The 17,335-nt window shown below is 33.7% G+C and overlaps 1 protein-coding gene across 1 annotated transcript in view; it reads right to left on the minus strand.

The window, feature by feature from the left end:
- Positions 1 to 236: 236 nt before the first annotated feature.
- Positions 237 to 17,335, minus strand: part of LOC111033500 (semaphorin-1A) — a 150,782-nt gene continuing 133,683 nt past the window's right edge. Inside the window, exons 10-18 of the mRNA XM_022314254.1 lie at positions 12,374 to 12,722; positions 12,165 to 12,247; positions 10,801 to 11,023; positions 9,815 to 9,957; positions 8,218 to 8,346; positions 6,803 to 7,022; positions 2,070 to 2,307; positions 459 to 531; positions 237 to 379 (exon numbers count right to left, since the gene is read on the minus strand). Of these exons, the coding sequence (XP_022169946.1) occupies positions 460 to 531; positions 2,070 to 2,307; positions 6,803 to 7,022; positions 8,218 to 8,346; positions 9,815 to 9,957; positions 10,801 to 11,023; positions 12,165 to 12,247; positions 12,374 to 12,722 (1,457 nt within the window). The 3' untranslated portion in view covers positions 237 to 379; position 459. The remainder of the gene's footprint in view (positions 380 to 458; positions 532 to 2,069; positions 2,308 to 6,802; positions 7,023 to 8,217; positions 8,347 to 9,814; positions 9,958 to 10,800; positions 11,024 to 12,164; positions 12,248 to 12,373; positions 12,723 to 17,335) is intronic.

A 17,335-nucleotide genomic window follows, 5' to 3' on the forward strand; every position in this document is an offset into this window, starting at 1 on the left:
TGTACAGTGTCTACACTTAGTCTTGGAAAAAAAAAATATATGTTTAGCCAATCGCGACGACAGACGCGACTGCAGTCGACCACCTGCACCCCATCACACGCCCGCTCTGTATATGAAACTGCACGGAGCCTGTGGTTGGGGTTGTTGCAGTTGCAGCTGTTGCAGTTGCTGTTGCTGTTGGAGTTGTTGTTGCTGTTGAAGTTGTTGTTGTTGTTGTTGTTGCTGCTGCTGCTGTTGTTGAATCTGTTGCTGCTGCAGTTGCAGCTGTTGTTGTTGCTGCTGCTGCTGCTGTTGCTGTTGCGACGACGGTTGTTGCTGTTGCTGTTGCGGTGTTATGCGTGCGGCCAATGAAGGCGATGCCGGCGGTGACGGCGACGAGCTCGGAGGGGAAGGCGATGACGAGCTGCTAGCGTTCGCGTTGTGTTGACGCGGTGGTCTTGCCCTCCCCTCCGACGCACCTCAGAGGTACACTTTTTTCACGCTGCGCGTCGTCCCGAAACCGTCGCGGTGGTGATAATTGTTTCCGTCGTTCTGCAAGCACACACATAATTTTACGTTATTGTAGTAATATTATTTTTGATTTATGCGTTTTTTTTTACAGTTAGAAAAAATTAAAATTTATTGGACCTATCTTGTATTTTGACCAGAACTCAGAATTTACCATAAGAAAATCTTGAATGGTGGTAACATGCCTGCAGAAACACAAAAACAGAGAGCTCCTGCAGATAAGGTAATTCCCTATACGGGTTGTTGGACAGTCTCTTTCTTGCAAAGATACATAAGTACTTGTAATTTTTGTTTTGTTTTATCAAATATAGAAGCCGGATGTTTGGTGAAAATGGAATTGTATTGTCTTTGCGCGGACCCCTTCAATTCTCAGGTGTGCTGACGGTAGTCCGAGATTAACGAAATAACCCTTATTCTATATTTATGCTCTACAAATTAGTAAATATATTGACGGATTTTAAACGCACTAGGTTATCTAGTGACACTAACCAAGCCCCTTAATTAACTCGTTTCTGAATATTAGTAATCGAGAGAATCAAATTTTGTTCGATATTTTTATTTTAAAAATCCAAGTCGGTATTTTATTGGGTAGTACGTTATCGTATACTATGGGCGATGTGTCGAAACGTATATTATCATCAGGACGTCAGCTGTCGAAGGGAAGAAGAAGAAAAATCCATATTATATTCGTTTGAAAAAACTCGCAGTTACATTATGTACGCACGGATTATGATACAGATATTATATATAGTACCTATACCAATATGTTCATATACATGTTTGTATATATATATTATATTACGTTAGCCACATTTATTACAGAGAATTTTTTTATTTTTTTTTCTGCAATACGACGCTGGAATAACATTTTTGCAGGATTTTAAGGAAAAAGAGGGTTATATTTTTTTAAACTTCCGTATAACCACGAGTATACCTAAAAATACATGTACCTAATAATTGTAAATACAACTGATGCGAAACGTTGGTATATATAGCTATAATTAACGAAGGTAATGAACTAGGTAAGAACTATGCAATACATTTTGTTCTAATGAAATAACAAAAAAATCATTTAAAATTATTTTTGCCTATATCATTATGGCAAATTTCACGATAATCTATTCAAAATGAAACCAGAGTCGGGTGGCGACAAGACGTCAACCGCTTCGATAGCCTGCTAGCGACTTCTGCGCAGAAGTTGTCCGTCCCCGGCACTGATCTCATTTTATATAAAATCAAGTTATAAGTATAGGTAATATTGATTTGAAGAGTAAAATACAGTTCGTTGTAAGCATTTGTCAGTTTGTTTTAATACATCTCCCGGGCACACCCTTATTGATACGTCACATAGATCGTTTCGATTATCACCGAGCGCTTGGATCCATGCCCCCCCCCTTAATTTTAATAACTTTGTATAGTTCTATAATTTGTAAAAACAAAAGGTATGCGCTGTGTTATCAGAAGACTCCCCCCCACCCCGGTTTGTAGTTCTTCGGGTGTCGTTGGTAGCTGTACAGGTTACTGCACAATTTTAGACTTATTGTGAGTTATGCGATGTTTACTTTGTGTTCCCTCTGCGACCGAAGCGTTCCGAAATGATCGCGGATATTCTGCTGCTGCGAATAGTAACTGTCTTGAGCGCCGTTCGGTTGGAACTGGGTGAAGCCCATCGGGGGCATCGGCGCGTGTCTCAGCGTGGCTTTCGGTGAACCGTGTATCACCTTGTTGGGAGGTATCAACACGGGCTCGGCGTACGTGACCTCCTCTTGGGGCAGCAGTTTGGGCTCTCCGAGTCTTCTCCTGCAAACGCACGACAACATTAAACGAAGCATAGGTATGCATACATATGTACATGATAGTTATTTTAAAATTCGACACTATAGTTATCACTTCGGGCATGGTTAGGTATCATATTTTAAATTATTTTCTAAACGAGTCTAAAAAATCCACCCTGTATAATACTATATAGATAAGTGGTATCCTGCGGGCACGTATACGGAAAAAATTCCGTGGCAGAGAGGGAGGGAGGAATGGGATGAACCCCAAAACCACCGCCTGTATACACTCTAGTTGGCGTATGAACGATAATAACTTAGAAGAATGTATCCACATCGTTTAAGAGGAGCGTATTTAGGACCTCTGGGCTCCAACAACGGTGTTTTTATTTTTATCAACAATAATTATCGTCAAAACGGTCAACCATTCGCAAAATTAACACTTCGCAAGTGTAGGTATGTGTTTTCCAAGCGACAAACGCACAGGTCAACCGAAACCGGATAATATAGTTACGGTCGTTTTACTATTATTGTTTGATATAATTATGTCGAATGCGTATACAGGGCTGGTCACACAGCTAGTATATCGGACGATATTATATTTTGACACGTCTATGCGGTAAATCGCCAATATAATATATACCTACTACGTACCAATATATATGTATATATATATATAAATATAGGCAGGATATTTTATGTATAGTATTGTATACAGTCGCTATTATCATCGCAGCACTATAATTGATATACATATATATATATATATGTGTGTGTGTGTGTGTGTGTGTGTGTGTGTGTGTGTGTATAAATACATAAATATATATAAACCTAAAACACAATGCACACAATGCAAACACACACACATATTATATACATCAGATCCAAACGAATTATTATTATTATTACAGTATAAGGTTCTCAACCCCTTGTAGTGTGTACCCGTACATATACATATAATAGTACATACATACATGTGTATATAGTTCCCTTGGCAACGCTATTATTGTGTGTGTGTATATATAATATTCCACAAAGTCTGCCAAAAGAGTGGTACCGTTAGTAATACATATAAAAGCTTCCCCGAAGGGTGTTTATAATTACTTCGTATAACTATCGCTTGTTTTTTTTTTTTTTTTTAATGAACTATAGTAGGAATTTTTTTTTTTTGAGTACGAAGCTAGTTTTTTTACACGATACAACATTGTGGGTTATCTTATTTTTGTTTTATGCGATTCCAAAACTACTGTGAGTTGTATATTTTATACAACTATACGGACATAGATGATGACGCATACAATGTTAGCCAAATAAATTGATACTCAAACAATTAATACAGATAAAACTTTGAAATTCTCATAACGCATTAACATGTTAACAGTAGGTTATAATATGTATCATTCAATATAAACACATATTATGCATGCCTAGACATACACTATTACTCGGGCACCAATAAGGTACATTTTGCAGGTAGAAAATTCGCCCACAAAATTGGTCTAACTGGAAACTATCAATCGAAACAGTATAGTTATTGATAAAGTATAAAATAGATGACAGTTTGTCTAAATATTTTAAAGACTAATAACGTTATCCCTACGTTGAAGTGTCAAATCAATTTTACGAACTGTTATTTGTTACTATACTGTATCATTGTATGAATAACTTAAATATTTCAGTCATTATATAAAATTTACAACGTAGTCTTCACCCAACGGGTCTTCATCCTACGGATCGGGCATATTATGCTGTATTTAAATACATAAAATATTATTTCTAATATTTCTAGTGTTTTTAAAATAAAATATGAACTTTGTGAATCAAAATAAAATTGTATTATATTATCTGATAACTAGAAAGTTGATGCAGTATTTGGTTAAATTATAATAATCGACATTTTTCTATAATTCTTTATGAAACTATTGTAGCATACAGATAGTTTTATTCAAAAAAGCAGATACACAGTAATACAGTATATATACTATATTTGTATATTATCGAAGTATATTCAGATAATCGAATTTTAACCATTGATTTTTGGAACGTAACTAGGTTATATAAAAAAGGTAACTGGGACGCAAGTAGGTTATGACCTCTTTTTGACCTTTTTGATCCAGGCTCCATTTACCTATTACATAAAATCTAGGATGCAAGTGGTATGCACCGATATATATATACTCGTATATTACTTGTTAAATTATGTGAAATTCATGTACATACACATTAAATAGGTGTAATGGCTCTTACTGCGTGTACCACCGTAAATAATAATTTTTTACGCCTATTAATATAAATAGTAATTTTAAAAGTCGAATTTCTTTTATTTTGATTATGCACTCACACAGGAAAATTGTTAATTTTTAACTAAGCTGTAAAATATAACAGTTTACGAATTTAGTATACATTTGCATACAAATTAATTACTTTGTATTTTTTAAAAACGCGAAAAACATATTAGTCTTTGGTTAGAGTATAAAACTAATAAATACAGACATAAACGGGTAATAACTACAAAAAATACCAGGCAATTTCTGGAAAACATGTTGGAAACAATTATTTTCTGGAACAAACACAGTGAAACACTGCAAAATATATGTTACCAGCCATGTACGAAATCCGGTCATTATATGAATATTTTACAAAATATGTTTGGTGTTTTTGATGAGGTAATAATTATTTAAACATTTTCTATATTAGCCGGGCATTTTAATAGAATGCTCGAATGCCCAGGAAATAGATATAGCGACCGATTATAACATATTCATTTATAATTTGTTGGTATTACTAACGACTAAAACACTCTTGGAGAGCACATATGCCAGGAGTACCTAGTCAATAACCTACTCCAAACACCGCGAATACACCCTTAAGCCTTTATCTGTAAGTATTACAATATAGGTAGACAGTAAAATATTATACAGAATATACTGAATAACGGTTTAACGGTATAAACGAAATACAGTGCGCATGAAAATGTCACGAATGCCATAACTCATAAGTATTGCAATAAATAATAATACAATCATCTTAACTCGTTCATTTTTTTGTTTATTGTTTGAATAAATATTAACACTCACACTACTAATCGAATTTTTTTCCCATCTAGTTTGTAGTCAATCTATAAATAAAATTCATAGATTCATATTTTACATTTCCAGCCGGATCTCAGTCTTTGCATAAAATCATATTCCTACATTTACCGTCATCATAATGGATAGGTATTCTACACATAGTAAGTGTATTTTTTTATCTGCCCAAATTTTTATTTTGCCCCAGCTTTACACTGCCGAGTTGTTAACACTCGAACTTTTAAGGCTTTATATAAAATAAAAGGTCACTTGAAATATATATTGAATTTATACAAATTTATCTTGATTATTGTATAATATGTATAACACGAATTATTAAAATTAGTAAATAACAAAAGGTGATTATTGGTTTGACTAATATTATAGGTCAAGTGATTTTACCACAAACCGTTTTAAATGAATTCTAAAGATTTTATTAACACAAGACATCAAAAAACCGTAATAATTATAGCAACAACATTAACGTGTAAATGGCATTTTTTGTAATTTCTATTTTACAAAATAAAAAAAATTGAATAATACTTTACAATAAATGGTTATTGTCGATTTATGATTTATGATGTATACCTACTGGGTGATAGTCTAATCATATTGACCACCGATTTTGCACGAATATTATTTGATTGTTTTATCTTTTTATCCAAAAAAACGCCAAATTTATAGTTTATCTAAAACTTGAGCCATATATGACCAACTTAGAAATTTGTGCATATACAATTTGTTGGGACATGATATGTTTTTCATAGTGAAAATACTGTAAAATTTCATCGGGGCAAAAGAAAAAAATATAAAATAAATAAACACGGTTATATTATAGGGTCATTGATTTTAAATGATTAAAATAATTTTTGTAATTTTGAACAAAAAGTTTAGAGTATTTAATAAATAATAAATAATATCCAACAAATAACGCAAAGGTTTTGCAACAAAAACCAACAATAATATAATTTTGCATCATAGGGATTTTGAGGGATATTTTTAATTTATTTAATGTCAACATATTTTCAATCAGAATGGCAAAATGTATGTAAAATGTTAATTTATATTAAATAAATAGTTTTAATAGTTATATTAACACAGTTTAAAGTTTAAATGAGTAGAATAGCAGACCACCACTTTTTAGGAGTACCTACCCCTGATCGGTCCTGGCCATTTTACTTTACTGGTCTAAACTGTAAATGTTTGTATGAATGAAAAAAAAAAACTAACTATTCAATGTTCAATAATAATTGCACATACATCCAACATTGTTTGAAAACTATTACCCTTTTAACTATAAAATTAAAAATATAATTAAAATATGTTTTTATAAATACACCATACAGAAACCTTTTTTTTGTTCCTATATTATATAATCCCCTAAATTTACTAGGGAAAATTAGTGTAAATGGACCGCTTCGTATGATATCAAGCGTGTCGACGGGTACTCACGCATTCATATTGTGCCGTTGTTCAAAATATTCATATTCGGTGTCCGGGTATGGTAGGTTGTCGTCTTCGCTCTTCGTGCACCGTCGTGCGCATGCGTAACCGGCCAGGAAACCAGTAAGAAGCGCAGCCAAACAGGCGGCGAATACGGCCGTCAGTACAGTTTCCATGGTGTAGCTGCCGTCCTGGCGTTCGTCCACCCTTACGTCGTCATTGTTAGCACCTTTAAGAGAGACAAAAATAAGAGATGAAAACGAGAAATTCGTCTTGGGAAACCTGGTGAGGAACGTCCGACCATTCATTCGCTAAATATCAGCCAAATAATCATAAAAAATAAACTCTTTAATATAATACCGATATATATATAGGGCAGAGTAAATTTGTATTGTTGTCATACGAGGCATATTAAGGACGAAATAATCATTTTTAATACCTGCCTATTTAACTATGCACCTTAATTAGACATTAAAATATTGTAATTTGTTATAAATCAAAAATAGTTATTAAAAAAAGAAGTGTACATTGATATGTGCATCGGTTTTAAATTTGATTCAGTTCTCAACATCCCAGAGTACTAAGTGAAATCACGGATTAAAATAGCAAATCATCTTCGTTCAAGTATATTTATAATATTCACACTAAAAAATTTTCAGTGAACAATTTTCACCCATACCGAAGTAAAAAAAAAAAAAAATTAAATTAAACAACAATAGCTGCAGGGCAAAAAAAAAGCAAATTGATGAAATGTATTCGGGACGGTAGCTGCGGGTCGAAATGCTGTAAAAAGAATAATCCCGTTTTAAACGTATGGTAATTCTAATTCATGTCCCCATAATTTATGCACCGACGCTACACATTTTACGTACAGCTTCGGAGCGTATATGATCTGAATCGCGTGTACACCTATGTAAGTGTTGTTTCAAAATTAGCCAGAAAATGTATATGTTTTGTAATAAAACAAAATGCAGAGTACCAAAAACAAACGGTCTGACCCTTTTCGCCAATCGCAATTTTTTTTTATACACACGACCGTTGAAAACGCCGCGCGTTTAAATAAATCGATTTTCCATCACCAAGAAACTTTGCAGGGTGTAACGGGGTGCTTTTGAGACATACTGCGTATAATAGGTTCCTATACATATATCCAGATTGTATACAAATTATGTATGTATATACAAGCACACATCTGCAGTGGCGTCGATCCCATATTATGGTGTACGTATGGTGGGTTTCACCTACGACAAATGCTGTAGTAGGTAGTTCAAGGGTGGTTGGTCATGATGGGTGGTATTTTTTATAAAACGAACTTCCGGGGCGGGTGGGTGGTGGGTATACTACTACAATATGGAAAAAATCGTCATGTAGGTACCATAGATCGGCTCCACTGTAGCATATCATTATTATCATCATACACTCACCGAACGGTGGAGCTTGGTCATCTTGCGAAAGGTTTATCGTATCGCCAGCGTCTTCGATCGATTTGCCAATAGCGCCGCTCTGGGCGTTTGAAGCGAATCCGATGCCCGAGTCTTTTCTGCTGTTAGACGCTGAAAGAGTGGCAGGAAAAAAATAATAAGTCAACTTACCGGAAACGAATTTTGTCCGCAGACGTTAACGTAACGTAATATCACGTTTTTAAATCGGACGCGTTCGTTAACGATAAACACTTATATTATTATCTCGAAGAGTAAAAGGTTTATTAAAACATGCCTTGATGAGAACTCTCGAATGATTGGAGTATGTAGTAAGTATAAGTAATTCTACACAAAATGTTCGTGCAACACGATCTTTTATAACTACGCTATACATTTGAATATACTTATATGATATAACTAATTAACTATAGGAACGTATATATTGTTTCGATGTACATTTTGATACGATATTCTGTTCCCATATCAAAATCCTCAAAAAGATATATCATCCTACATCAAAAGATTAAATTTAAAATGTATGTTAAATTTGAAAAAAAATAGAACTATGTCCATAAAAAATGTTCATTATGACAATTTTTAAAAGAAATTGTACTTTTCCATTTAAAGAGTGTTTATTGTGAGGATCATAGTCCAAGAAATGTATAAAATGTACATACTTTTTAAACCTATTGTAGCCCAGAACCAGAAGTAGCTATTAGATATACGTGTAGATAATACAATCATAGAAATATTATAGTTAACTTTTAGGATACATTTAAAGTTGTACGCAAAATATATGAACAAAAACAAACAGATTTACTCAAAAACATTCTATTTTTATTAAATAATAATTAGTATTTTTGATAGCGAATTTTCAAGAAACTAATTTTAGCTTTTTTTGAGTTTTAACTTTTAATTAGTTATTATATTATTTTAATTATTATTATTATTTATTAAAGAATAGTAATAAACTAGTTATAAAATATTATATAGGTGTTTAAAAATGGTAACCATGAATCATATACATAAAACTATGAGTTGTCAAATCAAGTGTTGTTTGCTTAATAAATAAATAAAGCAGGATATTAGTATTATAATAATGTGCAGCTAAAATAACTGAATTATGTGAATTTGACTCTTTTGTTCAGTTATGACGTTCTCTAAATCAATTTTGTTTGTTTCCAAATTATAGTTCAATTAATAATTAAATGCATATCATATAATAACCTTTTAGTATAATTCCCACCCATATTGCGCGCAGTTGATAACTTTAAATGTCTATCATTCGGTAAGTTAAATACAGTAAAGCAAAAAATTGAAATCACTTCATTTTTATTTCTCCCCAAAACGCTGTTATTTTACAAAAATAAATCACGAATGAAACTGAAGGCGAAATATTTGCAGTTGTTTCTGGTAACTATTTGGACTGCAGACGCGCTCTGTTTACACCTATAATTAATAGTATTTTATGGCGATTCGTTGAACGTAAGACACTCATTTGCATTAAAAAGTGTTCCATAAGCGTTAAATTAATCACCCCACCTACATATATATTATTATTGAGGATTCGTCGTTTTGAAATATATTAAATCGTTCTCACCCGAAGGGCATTCGTGGTGCAATCCGGTCTGAATGTTCTGGATAAATTCTTGCCATCGGGAGGTAGGCACTTCGCGCATCGAGCGGCATTTCTTGTAGACTTTGTCAAACGCACAATACGGATCTTGGAGACCAATGCATTCGCTGAGAACAACGGAATCGGGACGTCATTATAATATTATCGGTGGCTGCTGATGCAGGGTTCTGGGGTTTTATCATTACAATTGTTATGACGTTTTTGTATGCACAGCTGCAGGGCGACGATAACAATCGAATAAATAATAAGAGAGCTGGGGGATATGTAATAAAGTGGTAAGACGTATTGTCAGAAATTCTACGGTGATTGAGATTAATTATTCCGTTTTCGCTATAAAAAAACGTCCGATATATTATAATATGTATGAATTATTTTATGTCTTAAGACATAATACATTATTATACTTGTAAGAGTTTTCGAGAAATTAAAGCTATCACGACTCGACAGCATGGTACAAGTTATTAAGAATTTTCTTTAGAATTTTATCGTTCTTTTTCTTCCTTTACGCAATTTTCAAAACTATTTACCAAAGTAAATAATAAAAATATTACTTTTATTATTTGTGTTTGAAAAACAGTTTAGGAGTAAAGTGTTGAAATTTGAATAAAATAAATATTTACGAATTTTTATATATATACATACAAACACATTATTATGAACGAAACATAATCAAAACTTTGATTACCTAACCGACTTTTAAAATAAAAAAAAATAAAAAATCTTCAGCAGAGTAAAAGTTACGGCGTAGAAAATATGTTCTCGTGAGGTTATATATAGTTTGTCGCGACAAAGAAATGTTAAATCCAGGGTTGATTAACACGGCTATGCACAACAGTTATAATAATTATTCGTTTCAATTCCGTTCGGCCTCAATAATATCCGTTATCCGAACATTATAAGTACAAATATTATTTATGATGATGAAAACGGATAAATATAATTATAATTACCCGCAAGTGACTATCAGCGCGTTTTGACATCTGTCGAGCGGAAGCGATACCACTTGTCTGTCGGTAATGACCAGCAGTCTCTTGTCTTCGAGCTTTATGTTTCGCACGGCCGTGGTAGTTCCGGGACCACCGAACTCGTACAGCTCTTCAATGACCACCGGGCTCACTTTTTCGTTAGTGTCCGCGCTGGCCGCGTTTATTGCTTTCAGTACTTTTCCGCTATCTGCAAGCCGAAAAAAAACGAATATATCATACATTTATAAGTACATAGAAGCAGCACACCTATGTGTACAGGGCGCACACACACCGCGAATTGTTCGGGAATAAATGCCGACAAATCTTGGGGATAATGTGCCCTCTGTATACGACGTCACGAGTTATAAGCGTATTAGAATAATAATAGTATTAATAATTATGTGATGATATAAAATATTACTACGGTGACATGATATTATGGCGAATAAGGCACCGCCGCGAGTCAGAAACTCGAAAATCGAGACGATTGAAAATTAAACGGATTAAACGACAGTGTAAGCGGAGCGTAATATTATGCCTATATTATAATATATAATCGCTTCCAAGGCGTGAAACAAACACCCCGGTGAGTTTTACCATGAAATGCCATCCATATACCTATATCAAGAACATATACAGTCGTGTGAAATCAAACCGCTTATTCGTTAATATAATATATAATATGCAAGTATATATTATATACGCGTATGTTTTAAAATATTATACCAGGCGGGGTATAATTAATCGGGGCGAGATTAGGGTTTAATCCAAATTTAAAAAAAAACATTTAAATATGTACGGAATAAACACGCGTTAATATGGACAGAGGATTATTACATCACGTAAGGTCTATACAGTGATGTACTGCAAGCACAATGGTGCGTGTGCTGAGTATGATAATTTCTGATTCACAATTATACAGCAGTGTTATAATATATTACAATCATCGTGACCTAAATATGAAAATAAAAATAGAAGTAAATAGAAACATCGCAAGGTAATATTGGGTTTGAAATAACGGCGATACAGAAAATATATCATATACTTGCAGGACGCAAGAACAGCGAATACCGCAAAAACATAGGCTTCCAAAAGACTCCATTGATATGATAAGGGCTTTCAGTTGAAACATTGATGCAGAATTCGTACAATGGGGACCAGCAAGGAGCAAGTGACATTCGCAGACCGATTACACATATAACCGACTAAAATACATCCGCTGTGCACATAAATCTTGTTGTATATCATACTACGCTATACACATTACGACTAGGATTGATCCTTTTAACTGTCGAGTGGCGGAATGCAATGCGGATGCAGTCCTGACATTTAATCTATGATTTTATTACCTGTTCCGATGAAGAGGACGTCGTAGGTCTTTCCGTCGATGGCTTTCACTTGCGGATCCACAGCGATCACCGTGAACCTATAGCTGCATGGGCGGAGACAAACACAAATAGAGAAAAGAAAACCAAAGATAACGAATAAGCGATGTCAATATGAATTTATAATGCATCAGAAAACACTCAAACAGCTCGAGATTTGTGGGAACACTTACTTAACGCTTGTGCGGACAATGATTGGCTGTTGGTAGAACGACCGGACTGCCTCGTCCATCAGAGAATGGCTCTTGATGAAGTTCAGAGTGAGGTCAGGCAGCGTCCGGGAGTCGTTGGCACATTGGCCCGGTCTGGGGTCCGGCACCTTGGACCCGGGTACTGGTAACCAGTTGTTGTTCATGTAGGTCTGTTCCTTGAACTCACCCTCGAACGAATCGAGCACGTCGGACAGCGAGAACGCGCACACTGCCGACCCAGTGATGCTGTTGACCGGTGTCGTGAACACGCCGTACATCATGAAATGCTGTTTGGTGCCATATACACCTTGTACCAGGTCCGTCGATGATTCTGAGGAGGGAGAAACAAATTAATAAGCACACAGACACGACAAAATTAAGCGTAACGTTGGAGTTTATTTCACATTGTTACTGCGACGTTTATCGTAAATAACCGTAAACTACGCTCAAATAAACGCTGGTACATAAATTCACACAGGCATGTCAGTAGGCATCGAACGCTCAGAAAATCGTTAGCATAAATACAAAATAAAAACCAATATTTAATTTGAAAAAAAAGACAATACCTAAACTGCAAAAGTTTTAATACTCGCGATGATAGATTCCAAAATATATAAATAAGTGTAATTTTTTACTACAATATCTATAAAATAATTATTTACAATAAATGCAAGTAGTGTTGTACGATGAATGTTAGGTTTATGATTGTGGGCGAGTGAACAGGCCTTTCATTAAACGCATTTCGGCATTACCAACGGTTTAAATTGCGAGAATTCTAAAAATTATTGATTTCAAATTGAATATCTTATAATTTTTCATGCTGCAATTAATGTAGGTGAGATGTATTTGAAGTCTAAAATAGTCGGTGCAATAGACGCCCAAATTTAAGACCAATTACATAGGTACATATGTATTTATATGAATTGCGTCTAGTTGCTTATATCAGTGAGAAAATGGTAAATGTATTCTACGGTTATTTTCCAAATCTAACATAATAAATAAAAACTAAATATTAACAATGTACCTACTACTATCATAATATTATATGCATAATGGTCGATTTAGTGACACCATATTATTAAACTATAAGCATAAACAAGACTTATATTTAATATATCAAGTGGACTAGTAGATACACTAAAAATTCAATAGTCCATAAAGAAATCGATGGCAAAGAAACAATTTAACATAATAACAAAAACCATCGATTATAGTAAAATACCTACTAGTTAAATATCATTGATGACACTAAAAATGTTTAATGCATGTTTTTACAATGTACCCTCATTCAAAATAAGAGTTTAAATTTATTGATTTTAAAATTTTTTATCGTCGAAGATTTTTAATGGATGGTGGTATTACAGGATAGCGTCCAGAGGTTCTCATAGGAACTATCTCGTTATCAAAGATTTCCCGATGGTTCTGGATAAGCACTGTTGCCGGGAATATAAATAATAATTAAATCTTATACTTTTATTGGTAATTATTTTTTCTAGCCTATTTCATAAACATAAGTTTAAATTATTATTTTATTGTAATAGAGCAACGGTATTATTCACGCCAAAATAAATATTAGTCGATCATATTAGTAGATATCCTGGTTATTATTAAAGATATATTACCTATATAATATACAATGACAATATACGATTATTGTTTTTGTGAAATGTTAATTTTGTTGTGTTTGTATTATCACTGTTTAGTCGATTAAAAGAAAATAACAAATCAATTGGTTTATTACTTTGAAGATAACTATATATGATTTTTATATGATAAAAACATTTGAAATACGTCATTACAGCATTACGTTTTGACATAATAATTGATTAGGTATCGCGAATTGTTCAGATATCCAATTTCCGAGAATAATATTCCTTCTCAGGATTTTCAGTCCATTTACATTCCCAGGAATCGCCCAACCCTAATCAGATGTCTGCACAGAGATTCAAATTGTTTGGCTAATGTGACTCAACTGTTCGTAAAATATAATCAATACTATATAGCGGGTTGCTATATATAGCGTTTCTGCCGACGCTGGTAAGCCGATAAAAAATCTAATTCTCATCCTTATTACATCGAACGTGTATTTAAAAAAAAAAGTCATGCCCCAAGTAATTAAGTTTGAGGCACGTGAATAGTATAATAATTGAAGAAAACTGTGTCGATCGAGGGCTTGAGTGTGGATGTGTCTTATTTTACAAAGTGTATATGTTACATGCGAGTTTGGACACACTCGGCTGATTAAGTGGTTTTTGAGTGTCATACCTTTTGAACACTCGAGCTCCAAAGTTAAAACTGTTTACAGTCTACTTAATGCGGTACGAACCTACTTATAAATGTGTATTAATAAATGTCAAATCCATATAAATATCCGGCCTATTATGCGAGGACGTTACTGGACCGTAGTTCAAAGGGAGGGCGATTTAGAAAAAAAAAACCACTTATCATACTAAAAGAAATACTGAGCACTTAAACGAACACTGGAATAAAGGAATCTGGATTTTCGAGATGTTCAAAACATAATAAGGAGGTAGTATAAAATTAACATTATACAGTACAACAATTTCAACATTTTGTGTTCATCATACCCAAAACCGTGATTAAGTATACTATGCAATTATATACAAACAAATATTATGACGTATTGTACAGGGATGATGATTTATGAACTATTTAGTTGAATATATACTCAACTCTAATATGATCTTTAGATCACTCGAGCATTTCGAAATCAGAATTTGTACTACAAACGCACGATAATAATTATTGAACACAAAAGTTAATAAACGGGTGACGCCGAGCCCGGCCTTTAGTGAATCATCTCGTGTATCATTAGCATTTTTATAGAGATAATATTCTGTAATAATAACGACTGGAATTGCCGGAAGAAAATTGAAACTGTTTGAGTACTGCTGCACAGAAGCAGCTAGTAGCTGCAGCAGTGTATATACAGACCGGGGTGTATACGCGTTCGATTTTTTTTTTTTTTCGTTATATATTATAATACACAGCGCTTTGTAGTGTAAAATATATACAGAGTGTACACGTGCGACGCGATTACAATATTATTATGTACTGTAATGCGCCGCATACGGGGCAAGGTTCGGTGCCATCATCCCCTATCTAGACTCGAGGGGAATACGAAATTGTATTAGGTACTGGAGAAAATCGAGCTTTGGCATATATACGCACGCTGCAGCGTATATTATCGAGCCACAGCGGAAAGGGCGATTCTAAGAAAACAGGATGTTATTATTATATTATTATTTTCTACGGAGAATATATCCGTAATACTATATCCACGGATTATCATCCCCGAGTTAGGGCTAAAATTCGATTTATCATAAACATTTTTTTGTTAATCAAATAGTCCGGTCATTGACACATTTGAACATAGTTCAAGTACTTCAGTAGACAACATAGTCTAGTTGTGTAATGGCAATATATAATTAGGGTTCTGAATATTAACGACGATCGTTTATGACACTTTTATACCGAGAATCGGCTATTTTTTTTAATCCGTTCACCACACACCCCCCGCATAAACTGATGTCCAGAATTTGTTTTACGAAATGTACGTTATGACTGGCGAGGTACTTGAAACAATTCCGTAGACAGATTCAATTTTCTCACCGGTATAGCATTTAACATAAACATTATATTGTGTCTATGGAAACACTCGCGGAAAGCGTGAGATATATTATAATAATGATTATAAGTAGTATACCCACCACCCGGAAATACCAACTACCATTGTATCCGTCAAATATGTTGAAAACATGTTAAGCAGCATATTATGTGGAATGTTTTCGATCAGAAACCGAATACCTATAACTAAAACAATATCTAATGAAATGTATCTAATGACAACACTCAGAAATGCGAATAAGTTTAATATTGTATAAATGATAATTGTGTACTAAATAGTAAAACATGTAAACTTATATTGTATCAAGTACAGTTCAAAAGCAATAATAATATCGTTCTTGAGATTAAAAAAACTTGTAGTTTAAAAAAAAACACCATAAAATGAAATTCAAAAAAATCTTTGTTTTCTTGTTTGGATTTAAAAAACTATTTCTTTACAGTACATTTACGTATAAATATTATTATTGTTTATTAAATGAACACATTTTGTACAAGTCCAATATAGTTTATGCAGTGAAACATAATAGAGTTACTTTGATAATTAAGTTAATAGTTTAATTATTTTTCCACAGTTAGTTTGAAATTGTTTGTGTTAATAGTTTAAAGTATTTCTTGTCTGCAATCGCCTGTAATATTAATACACACAATGCTCACAGTAATTGAAACCAACGAATGCACACAAGTAAAACGGTATAGGTATGAAAACATAATTGAATTCATAGAATTAATCAATATTGCACATCACAATGTACAATACGACTCGATGTAAATGCGGTCAAATAATTATTATAATATCGTACATTTTATAATAGTTGGTAGGTAGTATACTGCTGATACAATAAGAGAAATTCGATAGAAATCATGATCGATCATATTATAATATACGTACAAATCGTAGTAGGCACATATTTTGACGATCGGGTGGTCAACAACCGAATTTCGAAGCGGTCAGACACAACATATACACCTATACCTAAGTATAATAGCTGGACCGGAAACAGCAGTATATAGGTGTTCCTACCAACGTGTTTTGTGTATATTTTATTGACTCGACGCTGAATAATATCTACACGAATGGTTGAGCGTCTATATTAATACATTCGTCATTGTACTTGGGCCGTAGCTTTAAATGCCGTACATATATCGCGAGCGGAGAAGTGCAAAGGGAGACACATAAAGGCCGCGCACGTGAGAGAAAGACAGACGGAGTGAGAACAAAAGAAGTTCAGCAAGGCGAAAGTGGTTTTATAATTAAAACCATGCATAAGCGGGTAACCTTTAATGTGCTCGAATAAT

The sequence above is a fragment of the Myzus persicae genome, unplaced genomic scaffold, assembly GCF_001856785.1.
Source record: "Myzus persicae strain clone G006 unplaced genomic scaffold, MPER_G0061.0, whole genome shotgun sequence".
Lineage (NCBI taxonomy): Eukaryota > Metazoa > Arthropoda > Insecta > Hemiptera > Aphididae > Myzus > Myzus persicae.